The sequence below is a fragment of the Taeniopygia guttata genome, chromosome 3 (assembly GCF_048771995.1).
Source record: "Taeniopygia guttata chromosome 3, bTaeGut7.mat, whole genome shotgun sequence".
Taxonomy (NCBI): domain Eukaryota; kingdom Metazoa; phylum Chordata; class Aves; order Passeriformes; family Estrildidae; genus Taeniopygia; species Taeniopygia guttata.
The window spans coordinates 66,969,151-66,988,971 of NC_133027.1; the positions used below are offsets into that span (position 1 = coordinate 66,969,151).

General features: G+C 36.1%; 1 protein-coding gene across 2 annotated transcripts in view; it reads left to right on the forward strand.

Annotated features, from left to right (window-relative positions):
* The window catches only part of ADGB (androglobin), a 104,881-nt gene extending 85,601 nt beyond the window's left edge, over nucleotides 1-19,280 (forward strand). For both annotated transcript variants that reach the window (XM_030268170.4, XM_072927050.1), the window contains 8 exons: nucleotides 2,057-2,253; nucleotides 3,424-3,535; nucleotides 10,046-10,155; nucleotides 11,701-11,856; nucleotides 13,671-13,779; nucleotides 15,843-15,930; nucleotides 17,080-17,263; nucleotides 18,895-19,280. In XM_030268170.4, coding sequence (XP_030124030.4) covers nucleotides 2,057-2,253; nucleotides 3,424-3,535; nucleotides 10,046-10,155; nucleotides 11,701-11,856; nucleotides 13,671-13,779; nucleotides 15,843-15,930; nucleotides 17,080-17,263; nucleotides 18,895-19,044 — 1,106 coding nt within the window. In that variant the 3' untranslated portion in view covers nucleotides 19,045-19,280. The remainder of the gene's footprint in view (nucleotides 1-2,056; nucleotides 2,254-3,423; nucleotides 3,536-10,045; nucleotides 10,156-11,700; nucleotides 11,857-13,670; nucleotides 13,780-15,842; nucleotides 15,931-17,079; nucleotides 17,264-18,894) is intronic.
* Nucleotides 19,281-19,821: the final 541 nt, after the last annotated feature.

Here is a 19,821-nt window from a genome sequence, read left to right on the forward strand (position 1 = left end):
AGTTGTAGCCTAAAGAATTCAACCTCCCTTGAACTCTACCTGTCTTGCTCGGTAGAGGTAAGGTCCTGCAGAGGGCAGCACACATCTCCTACAGCCCGGACACAACATATCCTGGAGTAGAGCTCACCCATCTGTTGAGTCTGAGTGAGTACATCTAGGTGGCCTCACTGCTTTAAAGCTACCCTTTTGTAAATTAGATCCACTGGCCCTTGCTAACCATGCTCAGACAGGCACTGAAGATCATTCCTGACTTGAAACCTTTATGCAAATATTGCAAATGGTAACCTAAAGGCAATTTATGCCAATTAGAAAATGTCTTTATGTAGTTATTCTTCCATCTGGAATACAAATTGTTTCTTTGAAACAGGTTTTCTTACAGATGTCTATTATTCAAGGCTCGGATCTGTGGATATTGATTCTTATTCATCCAAATGCACTTCTGTTGAGTGAAAGCCTCATGATTTTGGTTCCTTCTGGTGAAAGACCTAGTAATCTAACCACTATGAACTACATCTACTCTCACCTTCACAGCATGGGATGTTAACTGATACCTAGAAAGCTCAGCAGCAGCTGAGTGAGAAACTATTCCACAGTTACAGGCTGGCTTAGGCATACCTTTTACAAAATAACAGCCAGAGAGTTGCAGCACCCTAGAAATGGTTTAGAAGAAACCAAGTATTGTCTTCCCTCACATTTCTCTCACAGGCTTCCTGGCCACGGGGACAGCAATAGGGGTGGCTCTGGTGTTAAAGATTCTGAATGCAATGCAGAAGTGCAACTCAGAACTTGTGATTAGGAGTTTGAGACCTCTTTAAGAGACCATCTCTGCAAGGTCTTTGATTTTCGGACAACTTCTGCTTTTCTTAGGAACAGGAAGCACTGGCTTATTCAGGGGAAAGAGGCAATAGGAAATAATTAATGACAATTGGCTTTCATAAGAAACAATTTTTCCTGGTTCCATTTGAGTTTCTAGGGGCAAAATTAAACTCTAATTGGGCATTTATTCTTTGACACACCAGCATTAAATTTTGTTGAATCTGATGTCTAATAGTCCTGCCACTTCCTGTGAATTTCCTGGATGTTGCATTAACATGCATGAAAGGGTGCATTTTTCCTTCAAAGTATTGCCATGATGCAGTGTCATCCTTTTTTTATACAATGAACCCTGGGAGGAGTAAAGCCTCTTGTCCATAGTGAAGTCAGAATAATATCTTTTTCCTAGCTGATGGTCCAGTGTAACACAGGTGATGGTTAGTGTAATACAAGTGAAACTACTTCCTCAGAGGTGTTATTCTTTGTCCTTATTCAATTTTCTATGAGATGTTCACCTTTGCAATACCTTTTTACTTCCTCTGTAGACATGCAGGCAAAATAACACATTTCAATGGCATTAGAAATGAAAACAAATTTATATTTTCTGTGTTAATATTTCTGTGCCAGGCCTTTAGAACATTCTGGTTTTCACAGTTTTTCCACATAACATCTTCCTTAGGTGACAATTATGTACATTGATAAAGGATAGATCACAAATAGTTTTATATCTCCTTTCAAGACTGGGTCTTTTTCAGCTCACATTAGCTATGATCTTTGTTTCAGGTTGGCACAAAGAGATATACTTCTATAAGAGTATGCAGTGTCAAAACTGTGGCCAATGCCCCTCTTCCCTTCATCCACTTTTACACAATTTATTAAATTAGGTTAGCCACAAAGGGATCCCACACAAGACTCTCTGTATTTTGTAGTGTATAGCATGGTGCTGCGATGGTTAGTGCAGGAAATAAGCGTGGGTTTTGAGGGGAGAAATTATATGCTTTATTAACAGCAACAACAGTCTTAAATTTCTCATTGTTTCCTTTGAAGATATTTTTGATTTGCATGTGAAATGAAATCACGGTAGTATTTGGAATAAGCATGATTTTAATTGGAAGCTTGTGAGTATAGTCCAGTATGAGAAAATGGACGATGTTAATTCTTTCTGATACTTTCTGAGAACATGTGTTTACCTCATACCAGTAATTCATAGAATTTCAGGACCTTTTTTTTTGTTATCTTGCAGTAAAAAACCTACAGATTATTCAGAGGAGCACAGTGAAGGGATTAGAAACTGGACAATTAAAAAAAGGAAGTAGTAATTCATCAAAGGACAGCAAAACTTCTTCCAAGACAGACCTGGTACAAGAATGCTCAGTGATATTAATAGATGAATCTTCAGTCTCAGAAAGCTTTGAAAATAATGTTGGAAGTCCACAACAAGTAAGAGTTTGTTAATAACTGGGATTTGGGAAGAACAAAAAAAGAAAACAAACAGTGAAAGGGTTATTGTTAATTCATTTGGTACATGTGGAAAGATCTTCTGTCCTGGGGTAAAACAAAAATCCCAAATTAAGATTTTTGATAGCTTTTGAATGAGGTGATTAAAAAAGGACAATATACATGTATGAATGACTAAATAACTAGGGGGTTTTACATTGAGGTGATTTACTCTATCTTTAAGTGTTCTTCATTTGGCAAATGCAATACAAGTATAGCATAACTTGCACATAAAGATCAAAAGTTGCCAGAAATTAAATTAAAGTTTTGATGCTTCAATATGAGCTTTCTTTGAAATACTATATTATAGAAGATCATCTGTAATAGTTTTCAAAGAGAAACACCTGTTTCCAGTCAGCTGCAAGCTTTAATAACAGACACATAATATCTGCTACTCAAGCCAGGTTTATGAGAGGCTAATGTCAAACCATTGTTTTTTTCTTGATGCCATTTAGTATTGTCTATTTTAGAGAAATTGGGTATACTTTCTGAAATAGTTCTTGTTTTACGTCTCCACATGTTTTTCTGCTGTGATTTTTTTCTTGATAGTTGAGTTCAATTGCAACAAAATAAAGAAAACAAAAATTATTGAGAAATAAACTCCAAAGTTGTTTCTTTGACTCAGAACTGGCCCTAGAACTTTGGAAAACAGTTTCTAAATATAATGATTTCTAATTCAGTTTAGATAATGTTTAAAACAGCCCGTGGACCCTGTCACCTGTACCTCAAATTAAGGCATTATTGAGTGCTAGTACAAGGGTTCAAAGCCCTGTAGAAGGTCTTAAAATCAAAGACAAAAGTCTTTGTTTTAGTACATGGCATACATAAGGAAGTTACATGGAAATCTTACAGGAATGTAGCTCCTTATTGTGTAGCCCAGTTTAGTTTTACTTGATAAACACATGAGTAATTGTTTAACTTCACAGGAATTAAAATAAGATCTGTGGAATTAACATTAATTTTTTAAGCTTCTTGTGAATGCTTATGTGCAAGCTTGTAAATTAATGATGTATTTTATTTGCTGAATTCAATAGCTGGCACTTTACTAACCTGCAGGTCTTGAATGCTTGCTGCAATTGTTATGACTTCAGCATTTTGCATTTTCTTTCACAGTCTCACCAGTATTCAATAGAGGCATTTGTGTTGCATGATAGTTGGCCACTCACTGAGAGTGAGTCTTTACTTGTTCAGGAACTGAAAGAAATGCAGAAAGATGAAATTAAAGGTAGGTTGATATAAGTAGATATTTAGTCAAATGTATCATGTTACTGATAAAAAAAAAAATACTACTCCAAGCAAATTTTTTGTCACTGTTTGAGTGAAATAACAAGGCAACAAAACTTTTTGTTTTATAATTCTTAGAAATTAAGTTTGCATGAATCTACATCTTCAGTTCACAAAATACAAGGAAATCAGAATACACTGCAAGACTCATGTTCTTAGGGTTCAGCTTTAGGCAGAGATCTGGAACAGAAACATGCCTGCTAATAATTTAAGAAAATGCACTGAACAAGAAGTGGGGGAAAGGCCTGATCTGGGAAATGTATTCCTTCTGTACTGTTTGGAGAAGATTTTAGCAAGAGAAAAAACTAGGAAAGCTCCCAAGTACAGTCTGTATATCCAAGTCATATAGAAGGGGACAGAAATTACAAAAGGTTTTTGATTTTTCACAGATTATTATAGCATTTATTTTTAAGGAACAGTAAAAACCAATCCCAAGATATATGAAAAGAAATTAGAATCCCAGTCACTATTCTGTAAATTAGATAAATGTCTTGTATTTGCATCTTCTTTTATCAGCAAATTTGGCAAAAAATTATTTATTTAGATCTTTATTATATTCAAGTTTGTCCCTCCAGACCCAAGAGCCTGAGAGAGACAAGGCTCTGCCACTGCACATTCCCGGGTCCAGCTGTTTTTGAGGCTGAAGATGTAATCCCACCAAGCATGTGCACATAGACACACATACACACCATGTATGTGTGTGTATACACATACACACACATTGCCAGCTACAAGATCTCAGACAGACACTCAGAGCACAAACACAAACAGCACCAGCTTCTTTATCTTGATTTTCCCTCATGGGCTGGAAAGAATGGAAGTTCCCTGGATAGGTTGTACATTTCTAAAAAGGTGGATCTTTCCACCATCTGCACTTAGACACCTAATGTGCCCAGTAGCTTGCCTCTGCATCCCCTACAAGCTCTGAGGCTGCAGCCCTGCTCCACCTGCTGGTGCAGAACATCACACACACATGCAGCTGATTCTCCTGTGTTCTCAGCCCTAGGTTTCTGCAGAACCTAAAATATTACTTCCCATCATTCAGTAGATTTTCTGTATCATTAATATTAAAGTTTGATAACTCAATTTTTAAAAGAAGCAATAAGAAGTTATTTGCTTCCTCATGTACATACACTTGTTAATACTCAAAAATTTATTTAGGATGGTTTGGGTTTTATTCGCTAGTGGTATGTCTAACTTTTTATTCTATTTACATGTTTCTTTTTAAATGTCTGGTCAAGTGTTTTTTTCTGTAATTCCTAGTACTCTGGACTGAACTTAGATTCGGCAGCAGTAATTGCTGATGGATAATTTTATATGTCTTGGGTTTGGGATATATGCAATATTGGAAACTTTTCATCATTTCTTCAGTTATTATTACACAACTTTAAAAATATGTATCTTCTTGATTTACTGTAGCCTGTAGTCAATTTCAGTAGCATTTGAGGAGCTATGTCATGTAGGCTTACAGGCTTGTACACAGCTCTTTCAATGATTTCACCTGCTTGAATTTTGTTGGGTTCTTCACAATATCAACTTTTCTTCTTAGGTGATTGCATTCATTCTCTTCATTTTCCCTGTCAGACTGCTTCTCACAACAGAAATTCTGTTACATCCTCTTACACTTCTAAGTTGGCTACATAGTGACAGCTTGCACTTGACAATATCCTTCTATACAGCTTCAGCTCACGTTGCTGAACCTTGTCAGTGTCATGAGTGTTCTCATGTTGAATTCAAGGTAGCAGTACTCCAGTTCATAGCTCCCCTTCTCCATGCTAATTGATGCTCATCAAAAATACTTAAACTACAGTCAATGATAACAAGCAATTTTTCCTTATTATTATAAAATGGTGTAAATACAATAATTTTTAAATGGTGTAATTTTTGTGCCCTCTCATAAATGCTGCCTTTCAAAGTAACCAAATCCATGTCACAGTTTTTATTAACTGAGTGTTTCTGTTTATACAAGGATACCAGATTGCCTGGGCCACCAACAGAATTTAAACACAACTTATAGAAAAAAGTTTAAAACCAATACTCATTTAATATTTAGTGTGTATTTTTGTACCCCTATTAACAGCAATATTTATCTGAAGTGCGTACTATAGTTAAGTATTTTGGGGGAAAGCTCTAATGTTTATTTCTTCTGATTGTGACCTAGTCTTACATAATTTTGAAAACTGACCTTTACTATTTTAAAATTGCTGACACAAGTTGTCAAACACAAAATTAATATAATAATAATATTGGTATGTAACCAAAAAGGTATTGTTTCACCACGTGATTTTTAAGTATGCTGCAGTGATCCAGGTTAAAAATTTATGCGAAAAGTTTTCTCCTTTTCAAATATCTCTTTTTCATGTAAACCAATACTGCCATCTAGAGTTAATTTTGTGTTAAAGCTAATTTATCACACCAAAAGCATATTTTAACTTTGTATTAAGATCTACTAAAATCTTTTAAACTAGTCTCCCTTTAAATTAAGACCCATAATATTATACTCTTGATATTCACCAACATTATAAATACTTATTTAGAACATTTTTGAAGACAGTAAATTCTCTGATATACAGATGCTATGATAATTTGGTATTTCTTGATGTTTGCACTTGTAAAAAGAACTGTGTTAGCGAAAGTTACTTTGTGAATAATAAAGTCATATTTATTATATATTAAATCCCCTTAAATGTTTCATTAAAGAGCACACTGCACAAACAAAACATTAAAAAGGCATTAGGCAGGAAAACCTAAGTACACAGAAATTAGGAACTTCCATGTAGTTTATTTATACTTCATTTATGTCTTCATTCTTTTGTCTCTTTCTTCCTCCCTTTTTTGGTTGTGTTTTTTTTTTTTTTTGGTTTTTTTGTTGTTGTTTTTGTTTTTTGGGGGTTTTTTTGCCTCTTCTGAGAACTGTTGTGGAGCAAGTCTTCAATGGAAAAAGACTTTTAAAAATGTAAGCTCAAGATTCTTGTGTAAAGGGGGAACGATTAGCAGGCAGTCTTGCAACTTCTAGTACCATTTTCATTTGCTTGACTGTGTGAACAAAATAATTTTAAGGTTCATTTTGCATATAGGATTTTTGGCTATTATGTTTTTGGGTTCTTTGGTTTTATTTTTCTTGTGGTAAGATCATCAGTTTTATTGAGCAACTGTCACAGCTCCGAGCTGAATCATCACTGTGTTCTGAATGCTGACTGCAGCACGTATTTTATGTAGTGCCTTAAATTACCTTAGCTGTTGATGAGGGCTGTCTATGCAACTGGGAAAGCAGGAGAAGACAGAGTGCCCAGCCCAGATAGTAGAGGTAGGTTTGAAAAGGCAGGACAGGCAATATGCTTTGGAATATTCCTTTTTATCCTCCAGAGCGGTGAAAGTTTCTCCCACAGATTTTATTTTCCCACAGGAGAACTTGCTGGTTCATGCCAAGGAGAATATTCCATGGGATGTTTAACAGGATGTTCAGATCCCTCTCTCTCTCTCTTTCACTTTCCCAGCTTGCCTGTCAGTAGTGATTAATCACTTGCCTGGTGTTCAGTGAACAAATAGTTCACAGAGGATACATGATGGTCCTCTAGATATCTAAGCCACACCTTAACCCCACACTACTAATGCAACCACATTATTGGTTTGCTTCTATCCTGGTGTGATTTTTCTGTAACTTTAGTGTCTGGGTGAGCCCAACTTTGGAAAGACTTTTGATGTTGCCATCTGTCAAGAATCCTTCTGAGGGTCCAGTCAAAGAAGGAAAAGCAACATCTGAATCTTTTTTTAATGACAGACAGTTCCTTATGGGGCAACTTACAGTCATTACTACCAAATACTGGGTAATCCCACTAAATGCTCAGAGACTATTTCAGATAGCAGTAGCATGATATCTTCTCAAAGACAGCTTCAAAAGACTCCTCTGTATTATACCTATGAATACCATAGATTCTCTGTAATTTAAATTTCATAAATCGGGAGTAGCTAACTTGCCTAAAAAAGAGAACTGATGTATCTCAATCTGAAGCTGAGTTTCAGCTAGGAATCATTTGGTGCAATTGTTGAACTTGTCATAGACAGCATATCAGACTGGATGATCACTTGGGTCCCATTTGGCATTAGACTCAATTAATTTTTGTATAAATAATTGAAAAGCAGTAGAGAAGCTAATTTTAAAGTTGCTGTCAGCTGTGTGTCATCAATGTCAGCCCATGTGATGACCAAGCTTTTCTTGATGCCACACAAATATAATAACTGCCACTGAGAGTTTGTGACAATTGATGCACAAGGTATGAGCTGGAATGGCCTTTTACTTTCTGTATCATCTGCCTGCCTTTCTTACCACATCCCATTCAAAGCATTTGCCTGGCTTTGCCCTTAGAAAAGCCCTGAGCTGCTGTTCACATCTCCCTTTGAATCAGAGTGGGTAGCATGCCAAAATGCAGTCATTGCCCCCTCCAGACATTTCTGGAGGTTGATCCCTAAACTGGGGATACTGCTTGCTCTGCTGAGGAAGTGGGAAGGGCTGGGGGAACCTGAACAGTGCAGTACGTGGGAGAGCTTGGAGATCTCAACTTAATCTTGCACTAAGCCTTCATATCTGGAGTTAAAGTAGGTTACGTCATTGTAGCCCATGTCATTTCTTATGCTTGCTTATTCTTTACTAACGTATCAGGGTATGCTATAAGTTCAGAGCATCAAAATGTTATAATTCAGAGTTACAAAATATTTCTAGAAACCAGACAAAGCTTGTAGTGTCCCATGACATAAAAAGTCTTTGTCTGGGATCATTTAGCTAACTACACTGAATGTCTTTGAGTGTTTGTGTAAACAACAAATAATTTATCTCTAAAAATGAATTACACCTTAAATAATGCATGTACACCGACCTGATTTATGGTGTTAGTATGTGATGATAATGTGAAATTAAAGGGAAAGGCATTTATGCAATCATTTTATAACTTTGAATTATGACATCACTATTTTATATTTGCATTTCCTGTGGAGTTGTTTTAGTATATTCAATATTTGTGGAGACCACTTTAATTTTTTTGCTTTCATTCATTAATATAGCAGCACTGAATTAATTTAAGCTTTACACTTCGGTGTAAAATGTCACTGGACATGTTTTAAGTATCATGAGGAGATAAGAATAATACCATTTGTAGACAAACGTGTATGATATATGATGTAATACAGTTATATACCATATATATTTGTATGTGGAGCTATATGTGAGTTATAAATATGTTTCTATATCATTAATATTTACAACTTTATGTATCCATGTAACCTCAGCCGTGACAATGCAAATCTCATCCAAAGTTCATTAATTCTGCAGTACAATGATTTGTCCTCAGTGGAAAGAAACTGGAAAAGCACGAAGTGACAGATATCTGCCTTAAAAGCATAAACTGAAAGATAGCTTATTATTATCATCAGACTGTGAAAAAGTCACTCATATCAACATTTTCTGAGAGAAATCCCCTGTCTTACCATATTGGGTAAATCTAAGTTTTCAGCACTTCTCTCAATGTTTCAGGCAATAGGAAGGTGGAAGGAAATGGAGATTTCAGACTCAGGTTTTAAATCTTTCTCATAGTGTTTTGGATTCATCCCTGGTTGTTTAAACTGACACATTCTTTATGCTATTAAAGTTATATGCTCTTACATGCTTTATTTGTTAATTTATTTTAAAAACAATATGACATGGAAGAAGTCTTGTTTACAGCTCTCACCAGCTAAGACATTGCAAAATAACTGTTGCAAATGTCAATTCTCAGCATCATTAATTCAAACATATAGTATACATATGTTTTGATAATAGAGTTAATTTAAAATGTTCTCAGATAGTTCTGACAATGACAATTCTGCATTTCTTAAATATGCATTGAGTCTGAAACATGTTTCTTTGTTTTAACTTCCTTGCATTTTTATGGGGTGCTCTAGACAGTCTTAGGATGTGAGATGAGAACATTTGACTTTACCTGTTTTGAGCTTCTTACTTTCCATAACAAACACTGACAGAGATTGTATGAGACTGTAGAAGGGAAGTGAGAGTCAGGCTGTGATTCTGTGCATTGCAGTCTTTATGCTGACCCATACACAAAGCAGCAATGCTGGCAGGCACTGTGAAAAACTCTCAATTAAGCCCTAGCTAAAGTGTTATTTAGGACAGAAAAGGCTGTCACAACGTGTTCACTTTGTAAGTATGCTTTTAAAAGTTGTTTGGTCCTCATACTCTTTCTTGGTAGTACTTGAAAGTGTCAACTAATTAACTGGCTTTCCTTGTCTCTCTGTATGGCTGTTTTGTGCTGTTATTCCACCCTGGGTTTTATATGGAGAATTATATGTATGGATAACAATGACATTATCTAAATCATAATGCATTATAACTACATATGAGTAAAACACAGAAGAAAGTATGAGGAGCACAGCTTTCCCCTAATTCTTACTTCTTTCCAAGTCAAAAAGATTGCAAATATTCCAAAATCAACCAGAAGATCAAAAGAGAAAGCATTTGAGAAGATAGAAAAAGAGAAAATCTGGATAGAAAGTCCATCACTTGAATCTCAGGTGAGAACAAAGCCAAAGCCTTGATTTATTGAATGTGCCATCCTTGCACTGAATATAGAGATATTCTCAGGTCTGCAAATCAGTACTGCTATGACTTCTAACGTACCTTGTATTTATCTATACCCTGCTTTGCCACCTTTTTAGCTTAGCACTTGAGAAATGTTGAATTAAAATTTTTGAATGTAAAAGATGTGCATCCTGGGTTTAGAAGTACAATTTGCTCATTTCTTTGTTTATGTATAAAGGAAAAACTGGTTGTTCCTTTTGTTGGTGTAGTTTCTGTCTCTGCTGAAAGCTTACTAAATTCCAAGAATTCACCATATTTGTGTCCCATTAATCCTTCATTGTAGTGGCTTTCATGGGTTCTTAGGGAGATGAAATAAGTCTTTCCACTGTAGTCAGTTCCTGTCTCATATATCACAATTTTCATTCGCATGCAGATATACAGTAGCAGAAAAATCGGTGTGTACTTGCTTACTTGGAAGTTCTTGTCCCCTGGGGTGAATCCATGTGAGTGTTCTGTGGCTGTCTGAAAAGCTATTGCCAGCCTTTATGCTGTAAAATGAATAATTGACATTATTAGTTGCAAACGAATTAATGGAAAGCAATGAAGGAACTGACAGCTTCTTGTTTAATGGCATTGCTTTTGCTGGGAATTTTGCTGCCTCATGGTGTGTAGTTTAAGCAAAGAGCTATGGAGGTTTTCATTAAGAAATCTCTTCTGACTTTTTTCAGTTGAGTAACCTTGCTGCACAGCAGATTTCCCTGTGATACATATCCACAGCTAATTATACAGAGCTCTGGAACAGTGCCTTACACTAGAGGTGCTGGGATGATGGTTCTTGGGAGTCCACATTGAAACAGATACAAGCTTTGAGATGGAGCCCTCACAGAAAAGGAAGATGTCCACCTTTAGTTTTAAACAAGAGATGAACTCCTAACCCTAGTTCTAAGTCTTAGCCTTAAAGCTCCTTCAGATGGTATGTTTTCCTGAAACACGCAGCACAATATCTCATTTCTTTGTCAGGCATCAGAATAGTGTACTAGTCATCAGGCCCTACTTACCCTGTGATTTTGGAGAAAGCTATGCATTAAGGGGTCTTAGAGACTGGGAAGTGCTTGGGAGAGAACCTTATAAAACAGAGCAAGGTTTATTTCTATACAAAAAATCCCAATTGAATATAATAAGGCTTCTAGTAAAGAAGCTTGTGTGAGGAGAGAAGAGGAGATAAAACAATTGCATGAAAAAATCACACGAAGAACTCTTGTTCAGACAAACTGTTCAGAAGAACTGGGAATGTGGAACATGCTGCATGGGGGAAGGGAAAAACATATAAACAAAACACCTCAAAGAGCTTCCAGGCATTGCAAAGTAATCGTTCTTTCCTTTGGCAGCCTCTGTTTGTGTCATAATGCATATCAAAGTCTGTCATTGTACAATGTATATTGGTCAGAAAAATTACCAGTATACAAAAACATGACTTCACCCTAAAGATTGATAATAGATGTATACAAGTGACTACACTATGTTTATGATACTTTCAGCCAGGAGATTCAAACACACCCTACTGGATTTTACGCATAGTTAGTGACCAAAAAGAGGCAGACTTTCTGGAGGTGAAAAAGGACACCCGGCGAGTAGATGAGATCAGAGCCATGAAAGAAGCATGGGAGTCTGCAGAGCCAGGGAGAGCTGTCAAGGTAATATCAGAGTGCCATCTCTGTAGTGATGTTTCTTCACAGGTTCCAGGAGTTGTTGTAATGGTAGAGCAGTTGCCACAACAGAAACCTGCCTTCATAGAGCTGATTGCTTCACTCCTCTGGAACACAGGAAATTTTACAGTTTAAAGAATTAAAAGGGATTATGTGCTTGAATTCTCGGTAGGAATCCAGATCATCTAGATCAGGCTTCTGTAGATCACTGAGACTTTAGATTCTACTTTACAAAACATAGAGAAGTTTCTCCTTAGAAAGCCCACTACCTCTACACATTTGCAAAACTGCTACTTATGACAAGTTTAATGTTTAGCATGAACAGATTCTGTCGAGAAATACACTGCTATAAACATGCCAAAAATTATTTCTCCTGAAGAACTGGCACCTGGTCATATCAATACCCAAATTGTCCCTTGCAGCCAGGATTCCAAATTAAGTCTGCATTGCAGGTTTCCCAAGAGCCTGTAACACTCTCAGTATGAATTCACAGTTTTGGAGAAGCAATACTGATCTAGTTGCTAGGTACATCTGGGTGCTTTTGACGTGACATATGCTTGAGATGGAAAAATAATACATGTTCTTTCTAGCAAAGCAAAAAGTGCAGTGTTGATTCAGAATTGGAAGCATCATTACCAAAGAAAAATAAAAGAACCAAGTGTAGTCTTCAAACTCACCTGACAGTCATCCTCTGTCACCACCAATACCATTGTCTATTAAGGGATGTTCAGCCAGAATCCCAAAGCTTAGATACTTGGGGGTTTTAATATTATCTTTCAGAAATGAACTTCAGAAATGAGCATTCCCAGTTACACTCTCAGATTTTCTCAGTTCTTTTCAGTGTGTTCAAAGCTCAAAACTTTTCCTGACACTGCTCCATTAAATTCTGAACTAAGGAGAAAGTGCTACTCTGCAGCTTTGATTAGTTGTGCTGAGACTGAAAATGCAAGTACAGCCTCCTAAAGGTTCGCTAGAAATGAATCCCCTTTGACTTGTGAAGGCTCTTCAGAATCTGGTTCTATCATCATTATCTTTTTTAATCAGAAAATCAACTGAATTGCAACTACAAGGTTCCACTTATGAAGCCCCTTAGGGCTTTTTTTAGTGACTCTTTTTTAAACAGCTGTAGTTGAGAAAATTGTAGCCACAACAGAATATGCTAAAATAAGGTCCAAATTTGGGATATGCTATTAAGAAGCTTTCCCTCTCCTTTCTTCTTGACAACCCTGGCCCAATGTCTGCCTATTCCAGGGGTCACAGACCCTGTAACTCTGGAAATTGAGTGCCTGACTCCAGGCTGAGCAAAAGCCAAATGGTTTCTCTGTCCATTCTGGCAATGACAGCCCTTAAGAGAACTCCAAGTGAGTCAAAGTCGCCTTCTGAAAAGACAGAAGTGCTGATGTCTGGTTTTGGCAGCAAAGGTAATTGAGTCTGAAAGGGTTTGCATCCAAAGGTCTGAATCATCAGGCTATAGGAGCTCCTAGGATGTGCATTAGCCATACATGCATCTATACAGCTTTTGTTTTATTTTTACTCCCAATACTATTGTAAACTGTGCAGAGATCAGTGGTTTCCCAGCATTTCATTGGACAGTGATCTTTAGTGTAAGTGTGCAATGTCTCATGACTGATTCAGTGGGGCCGTGGCATCTTTTCTGATTCCAGCACCAGGCAGACTTGCCCTTTGCACCCTGATGTTAGGTCTTATTGAAGACTGATAGAATCCTACTTTTGAAAATTCTTTGAGATTTAAAACATGCAGTAAAAGTTTTGTTATCTGGATTATAAAACTTTGATCTGCAGGCTTTTCAGGAACGTGTGCGTTTTATTAATAAGTATGCTGTGAGAGAATCAGAGGAACCCATAGCTGTGGCTGAGACTGCCGATTTAACACCTAGTTCAGGAGAAGCAGGTAAGAATACAACTTTCTGTGTCTTCTGTTTAGCATGTTCCACTCCTTAGGAAAGACTTCTGCATTAAATACTGGTAGTAGATAGATAGATCAGCCCCGATAAAGGTGTCCAAATGTGCAATGGCAGGCTTGCTCTCTATCTCCTCTTTATTTCAATTGTTTCATTGCTGTATTTCCAGACACAGATACAGCCTCACAGCTCTTGGAGGCTGCCAAGCTACCCTTAAGCTAAGGTAGCCCTTAAGAAGGTAGCCCTTCTGTAGTAGAATTTTAACCCTAAATTAATCTGAAATGTTCGGAAGTTTAGTGGAAAATACCTTCATCCTCAATTCCAAGTACCAGTTCATTAGTGTAGAAATGCTAAAAAAAGTGTTTAGCAGCTAAAATAGCATGTCAGTAAGAGACTAATACACCTGAAGTGCATGTTCATGAAAACTATTCATGGAGAGTGGTCTGGAAAAGAGGTGTCAAAAACTGCATACTGAGTAGCATCAGTTTCCTGGTAGCTTCCATTAGTGCTGTCTAATTTTATTTAGTGATTACAACTTCTGTGGATTCTTCATATGTATTCCCTGCCAATTTCTTTACTCTGATGAAAAGTTGAACTGGGTACAAGACTTCAGGCTGTTTGTTGTTTGGTTTTTTTTTGTTTGGTTTGTTTTGTTTTTTTCTTTTGTGATTATGCTGAGATCAGGCCATCACAGAAAGGAAAGAATACTTCCTGGTCTGATTGTGATAATATCTGGCCAAGACTCATGTGCAATGGAACTAGAACCTGTGGCCAGTACTTAACTATAGATCAGTATTTTTCCATCCCAGTAAGTAATCTTCACAGGAAAGATTCAGATTGAGAAATTAAAGTAGAATTAATCCTCACCTAATGCCTTTAGCACAGGATTGGTTACTTGAAACAATATTGTTTTCTCAAAGTTACTGGCTAAAGGTACTTAACCAGTAAGGAAAATTAGTGGTTGTCCACCAAGAACTTTATTCCAAACTAAACATTTAGAATCTAATATAATGTCTCAGGAAGTAAAGACTGACACCCCAATGACTTTAAGTTGTTGTGGTTCTATTCCACAGAGTGCAGCATTTGGCAATGATGAGATTGAACATTTCTGTAATATGCAGCATTTTTGTAATCTGGAGAATACTGTTCTAATGGGTAGTGAGTAAGGCACTTCCAAAGATCCAAGTCACTCTTTCAGACGAGCAGAGAAGGCTGATGTAGTTTCTATATATAGACAATAAATATATAAATAGTAATTTTTTTAATACTCAGAAACATCTTCCTATTCCTCATGAGAAAAGTCCAGTAATATTTTTAACGTAATTCAATTGGTTACTTCTCTAAGTAAGGTAATAAAAGTTTTTATAAAAGAAAACTAGTGCAGTCATCATTAAATCTCATCAAATTTCACAGGTTTTTTCAGCACATCGAGACAAATTGAAAGAAGGAAGCATTGAAATAATGACAAAGCAGCTCAGCCCATTGCCATAATTAATGGTAATTAATTATGGTGTAATTATACTGCAAGAATGCTACAATAAAATATAGCATGGTTATTATCCATGTGGCTAAAAAAATAGTATAATATGTCATGGTTTTTCTTTAAATTGGTATTTCTTAAATTAAATCTTCTCCCCGAAAGGGAATATAATTTTTTTTAACTACAGCCAGGACTGGAGAATCATATTTCTTTTGATTTTTTAAAAATAAAATAATATGATATCCAGAAGTTGTTTTGTGGTTTTTTTAGGCACTGCAAAGTCAATGTTCTTGCTTAGATTTACTAACTTTCTTGAGTAGAGGGGATTTAGCTTAAATACACATATTAGTTTCATTCTAATATATGTTGGTTTTTAATAGCATCTTTGATACTGTCCTAAATGTTGGAAATAAAAGGGCAGAAATATTATGTCCTCTCCAGCCCATATTCTCATTTAATAATGTATTTTGCTGAGCCAAAGGAAGAAAAATCTATGTAAGAATTTAGGTGGAGCTCCCTAGCATAACCACATAACCAGTTTAATCTGTCTAGTTTTATATTTTCTTACCACAGGAAAGCAAACACCAGAAACAACTCTTGACTCAAGATTAAAAACACAGCAAAAAAAATGGGAGCTTATAGACCTTAGTCCTTACATGAGGTAAGAAATTATGCCCTAACATAATAAAAGTCAAAGTTGTTGAATCACTGCACTGCATGTAATAAGTATCTGACATAAACATTTGAAGAAAATGAGCATTCAGGCAAACATGCTTATTTGTCTTCTTGAAAAGAGCATCCGGATCACAGGGTATTCTGATTTGGAAGGGACCCACAAGGATCATCAAGTCCTGCTCTTCAGTGAATGGCCCATACAGGGATTGATCCTACAAGCTTGGTGTTACCAGCACCACACTTCAACCAACTGAGCCAATTCCAGGGTCATAAAAAAATTGTCAGGATGTTATGCAGGTTTAAAACACCATATTTAACAAATGCACTTCAGTTAATAATAGTTAATAGCTGAAATGACTGTACTAATTACATTTATTATTCAAAAGAACTATATTCTTTATTACAAGTGTTGATGTGAACTTATTGAGCTAATTTAAATGTACCTCCTTGTTTGCTGTGCTGCAGCTATAACCCACTTCATGCTTACGTCCATTTGTATTCAATGTGGCATTTTTGCATTTCATTGATCTTCAAAAGCCTTCAAAAATGCTGAAAAATATGCTCAAATTTAATTTTAAATTGAGAAGGAAATGTGTATTATATTGAAGTGAACAGTTTAAAACAGTATGGCAAAAATATGGCAAAGTACCTTCCACAAGCTTAAATCTTGTAAGCATTTCATTTGTCTTCAGCTCCTTGACTTTTACACTACTCATTTAGGACAAAATATAAAAGTATATTATCCACTTATCTGCCATTATGCCAAAAACAGAAAAACCCCTAAAAGATAAATTGCATTTGTCTCAATTATAGTATCAAAAACTTCTGAAAATATATTTCTTGCAAATTAAAAGTGTCACATGTAGGAGTTTTTCATATGCTCGAAAATGAGCATGATTTTATAAATAGATTTAAAATAGACACTCAAGTATAAAAAGACCTAGTCTTAGGAATGTATTTTCTTATTGTTGCTATATAGAAGCAGAGGAAAAGTGGCTCTTTACCCATATCCAAACATATGATGGTGATGTTGTCAAATATAAGCCAAATACTTGCAAATAGATACCAAGCAAAATAGACAACAACCAAAACTGCATTTGATATGAGACAAATATCTGGTTTGTATTTCTTTCAGAAAAACAATGCCTGAACCTGTGCTGAGAGATGAGTCTATCATTCAACAGCAGCAGATACATAAAGAAGAAAAATTCAACCATTTTAGGCAACTTTCCATGCTGGCTTTGGAACAAAAACAAAAAGAAGAAAATGACAGAATTTTATTGAAGCAAAATATACTTGAAATGTATGAGAACCTGCAGGTATGTTTTCAAGATTGCTTTCCAGTTAACTGCTGCTGTGATGTCCGCCACTAGTCTGAATATCCTGATCAACCATTAACAAAGCTTTTGTATTCAGTACTAGAGATTAGAAGCAATGAACAAGCTTGAAATTTCACTTGGGCAAAGGTTAAAACTAAAAGTTCTAAAGTAAAAAAATAGTACTGCATGACATCCTTAATATGATATTAGTTTTTGATACACTCTCTGCAAAAACACTATTGTATCACCATAAAAAGATGGTTAAAAGTCAGAAAAACTGACCATAAACTGATACATATGACCAGATGCTTATTAGGTAAAGCATCTCCAGTCTGGCTTTTTTTTTTTTTCTTTGTTATAGAAATGTATACAGCTTTTGAAAAGTAATAAACAATTACATGGGGGATAAGTTGTTCTTAATGTGTCTCAGAAAAGTTAGAGAACACAGTTTTCTTGGAATATGCATGATACCAGCAAATGAAGAATGAATATTATTAAACCTCAAAAAACCATGTCTGTAAATAATAAATGTGGTAGCATTAGTGTAGGATCCGTTGTGAGGATTAGCTTAGCCAAAGCACTGCACATGAAATTGGTACAAGTATCATACCAAATTGGCTTAACTGTTGAACATCAACAGGAACAAAATTGTTACAGTGGTGATACAATAACCACTATCAATCTGCTGGTGACTATTCAGTGCTCTTAAAACTGGATAAGAGTAAAAAAAAAAATTTTACATCAAATCAAACTATTTACAGAAATCATAATTAAAAACATCTCCTTAGGTAGTTCCCAGATAGATAGTCTGATTTGTATTACTCAACTACAGGTCAGCAAGAAGGTGCAGTTCTCCAGCAGTGGCTGACCCTAGTAAGGATGCCAGTCCAGGTTTTCAGATGTTGCTATGATTTTGGATGCCTAACATATTGTATATTAGAAGGGCAAATTTTTCACAAGAGTGGATCCCTGACTCTTTCTAGAAAGTATTTCCATTAAAAGTGTTTCACAGTATGAATTTAAAATGAGATTTATTTGTGAATATGCACACTCTGTTGATAAGCACTTTTTCCATCCTTTCATCTGTAGACCACAAAGAACTATATACAGATTTCCAGGTATCCCCATTTTTCAGGATAGAAATGGAAAGGGAAAAGTTTTCAGAGGTGTCAAAGTCCCACTTGCCCCAAGTCTCATTGAAGGTCATTATGATTTCGGCTCCTTTACCCTCTTAAAAGGCCACAACTCCTAAGCCATTCCAGCATTTCTGACACCTAGTTTTTAATAGACTTGTTTAGGACTGCAAAGGAAACCAGTAACTGAAAAGGGACTACAGACTACGTCCAGATAGGTAACTACTCTGTTGCCCTATTCTTTTTTCACACAACTAGCTTATTATGCCAGCAGTTTAGAAAGGATTTTCCTGAACTTCCTCTTCATGGTGAAAAGATTGACATATAGCTGTTTCTTTTGAGAAATCAATAAACATCCATGTAAAAAGAAAAGGAGAGTTGCTCTCCTTGTACTTAGAGAGTCACAAAGTGAAACAGAACAGGAAGGATGCAGTTGCTTGTGGTGAAATCAAGACTGATGTGTTGAGCAGGGCAGTATTGCTGTTTGCTTTTGGCTAGGCATCCTTGGATGAAGCCCGAGGCAGAGTTTACAGCATTCGGGAAGCATACAGAAATCAGCTGCTGGAGGCCGAGCGCAGAAAAGAAGAAGAACTGGCAGCTCAGGAAGCAGCCATGCAAGCAGAGCGAAAGAAAAAGAAAAAACGGTAAAGGTTTAGTGAAAAAAAGTGTAGTTGCTATCACTTGTGAATGGTATTTAACAGTTTGAGAAAGGAAGTTCATATGCAAAGATGAAAAAAAAATGTTTATTATTTTCAAGTACTTTTTGCAACTATATCACATTTTATCTCTTTGCCTGTTGCTAGAGAAAAAAATTATCTAGTATTCTACAAAGCTACTCACTATTAAAGTTTTTATGCTTTGCAATAAAATTCATATTCCATTCAGACTCTTCTCCCAAAACTCGAGTGTCTTTTGTCTTTTTTTTTTTTTTTCAGTCAAAACAAAACCAGTCAAGAATGAATCAGAGTTGAAATAGTGAATGCAACCTGACAGTTTTGAAAGTCATTTGACGTGGCTCCTTAAGTGAATGACAATTTGTGGAGTTTATCATCATTAAATAGTGGCAAACCACACTTTTCATATGCTGGCATCGGAAGGCTTACCAAAGCCTGATGGAGTAGGCTTACAAGCTTTCTATGTACTGTAATATTTTTCCCTTCCATCATTCTCTTAAAGTGTTTTGGAATCTCACAGTAAGTCTCTGTAGCGACAAACTCATGACACAGCCTTCCAAGGCTTGTTAAACACTCCTTGAAACCCTATTATTCTCTTTATTTCTCTTTCCTAAGATGTATTTTGCCCATGCTGACTCTGCTCAAATGACTAATTACAATAGACTACCAGCTGGAATTTAAAACTATTTCTTAAAAGTAAACCAGTGTGTGAATGAAGTAGCAATCACAGGCTTTTTACTTAAATGGTGAA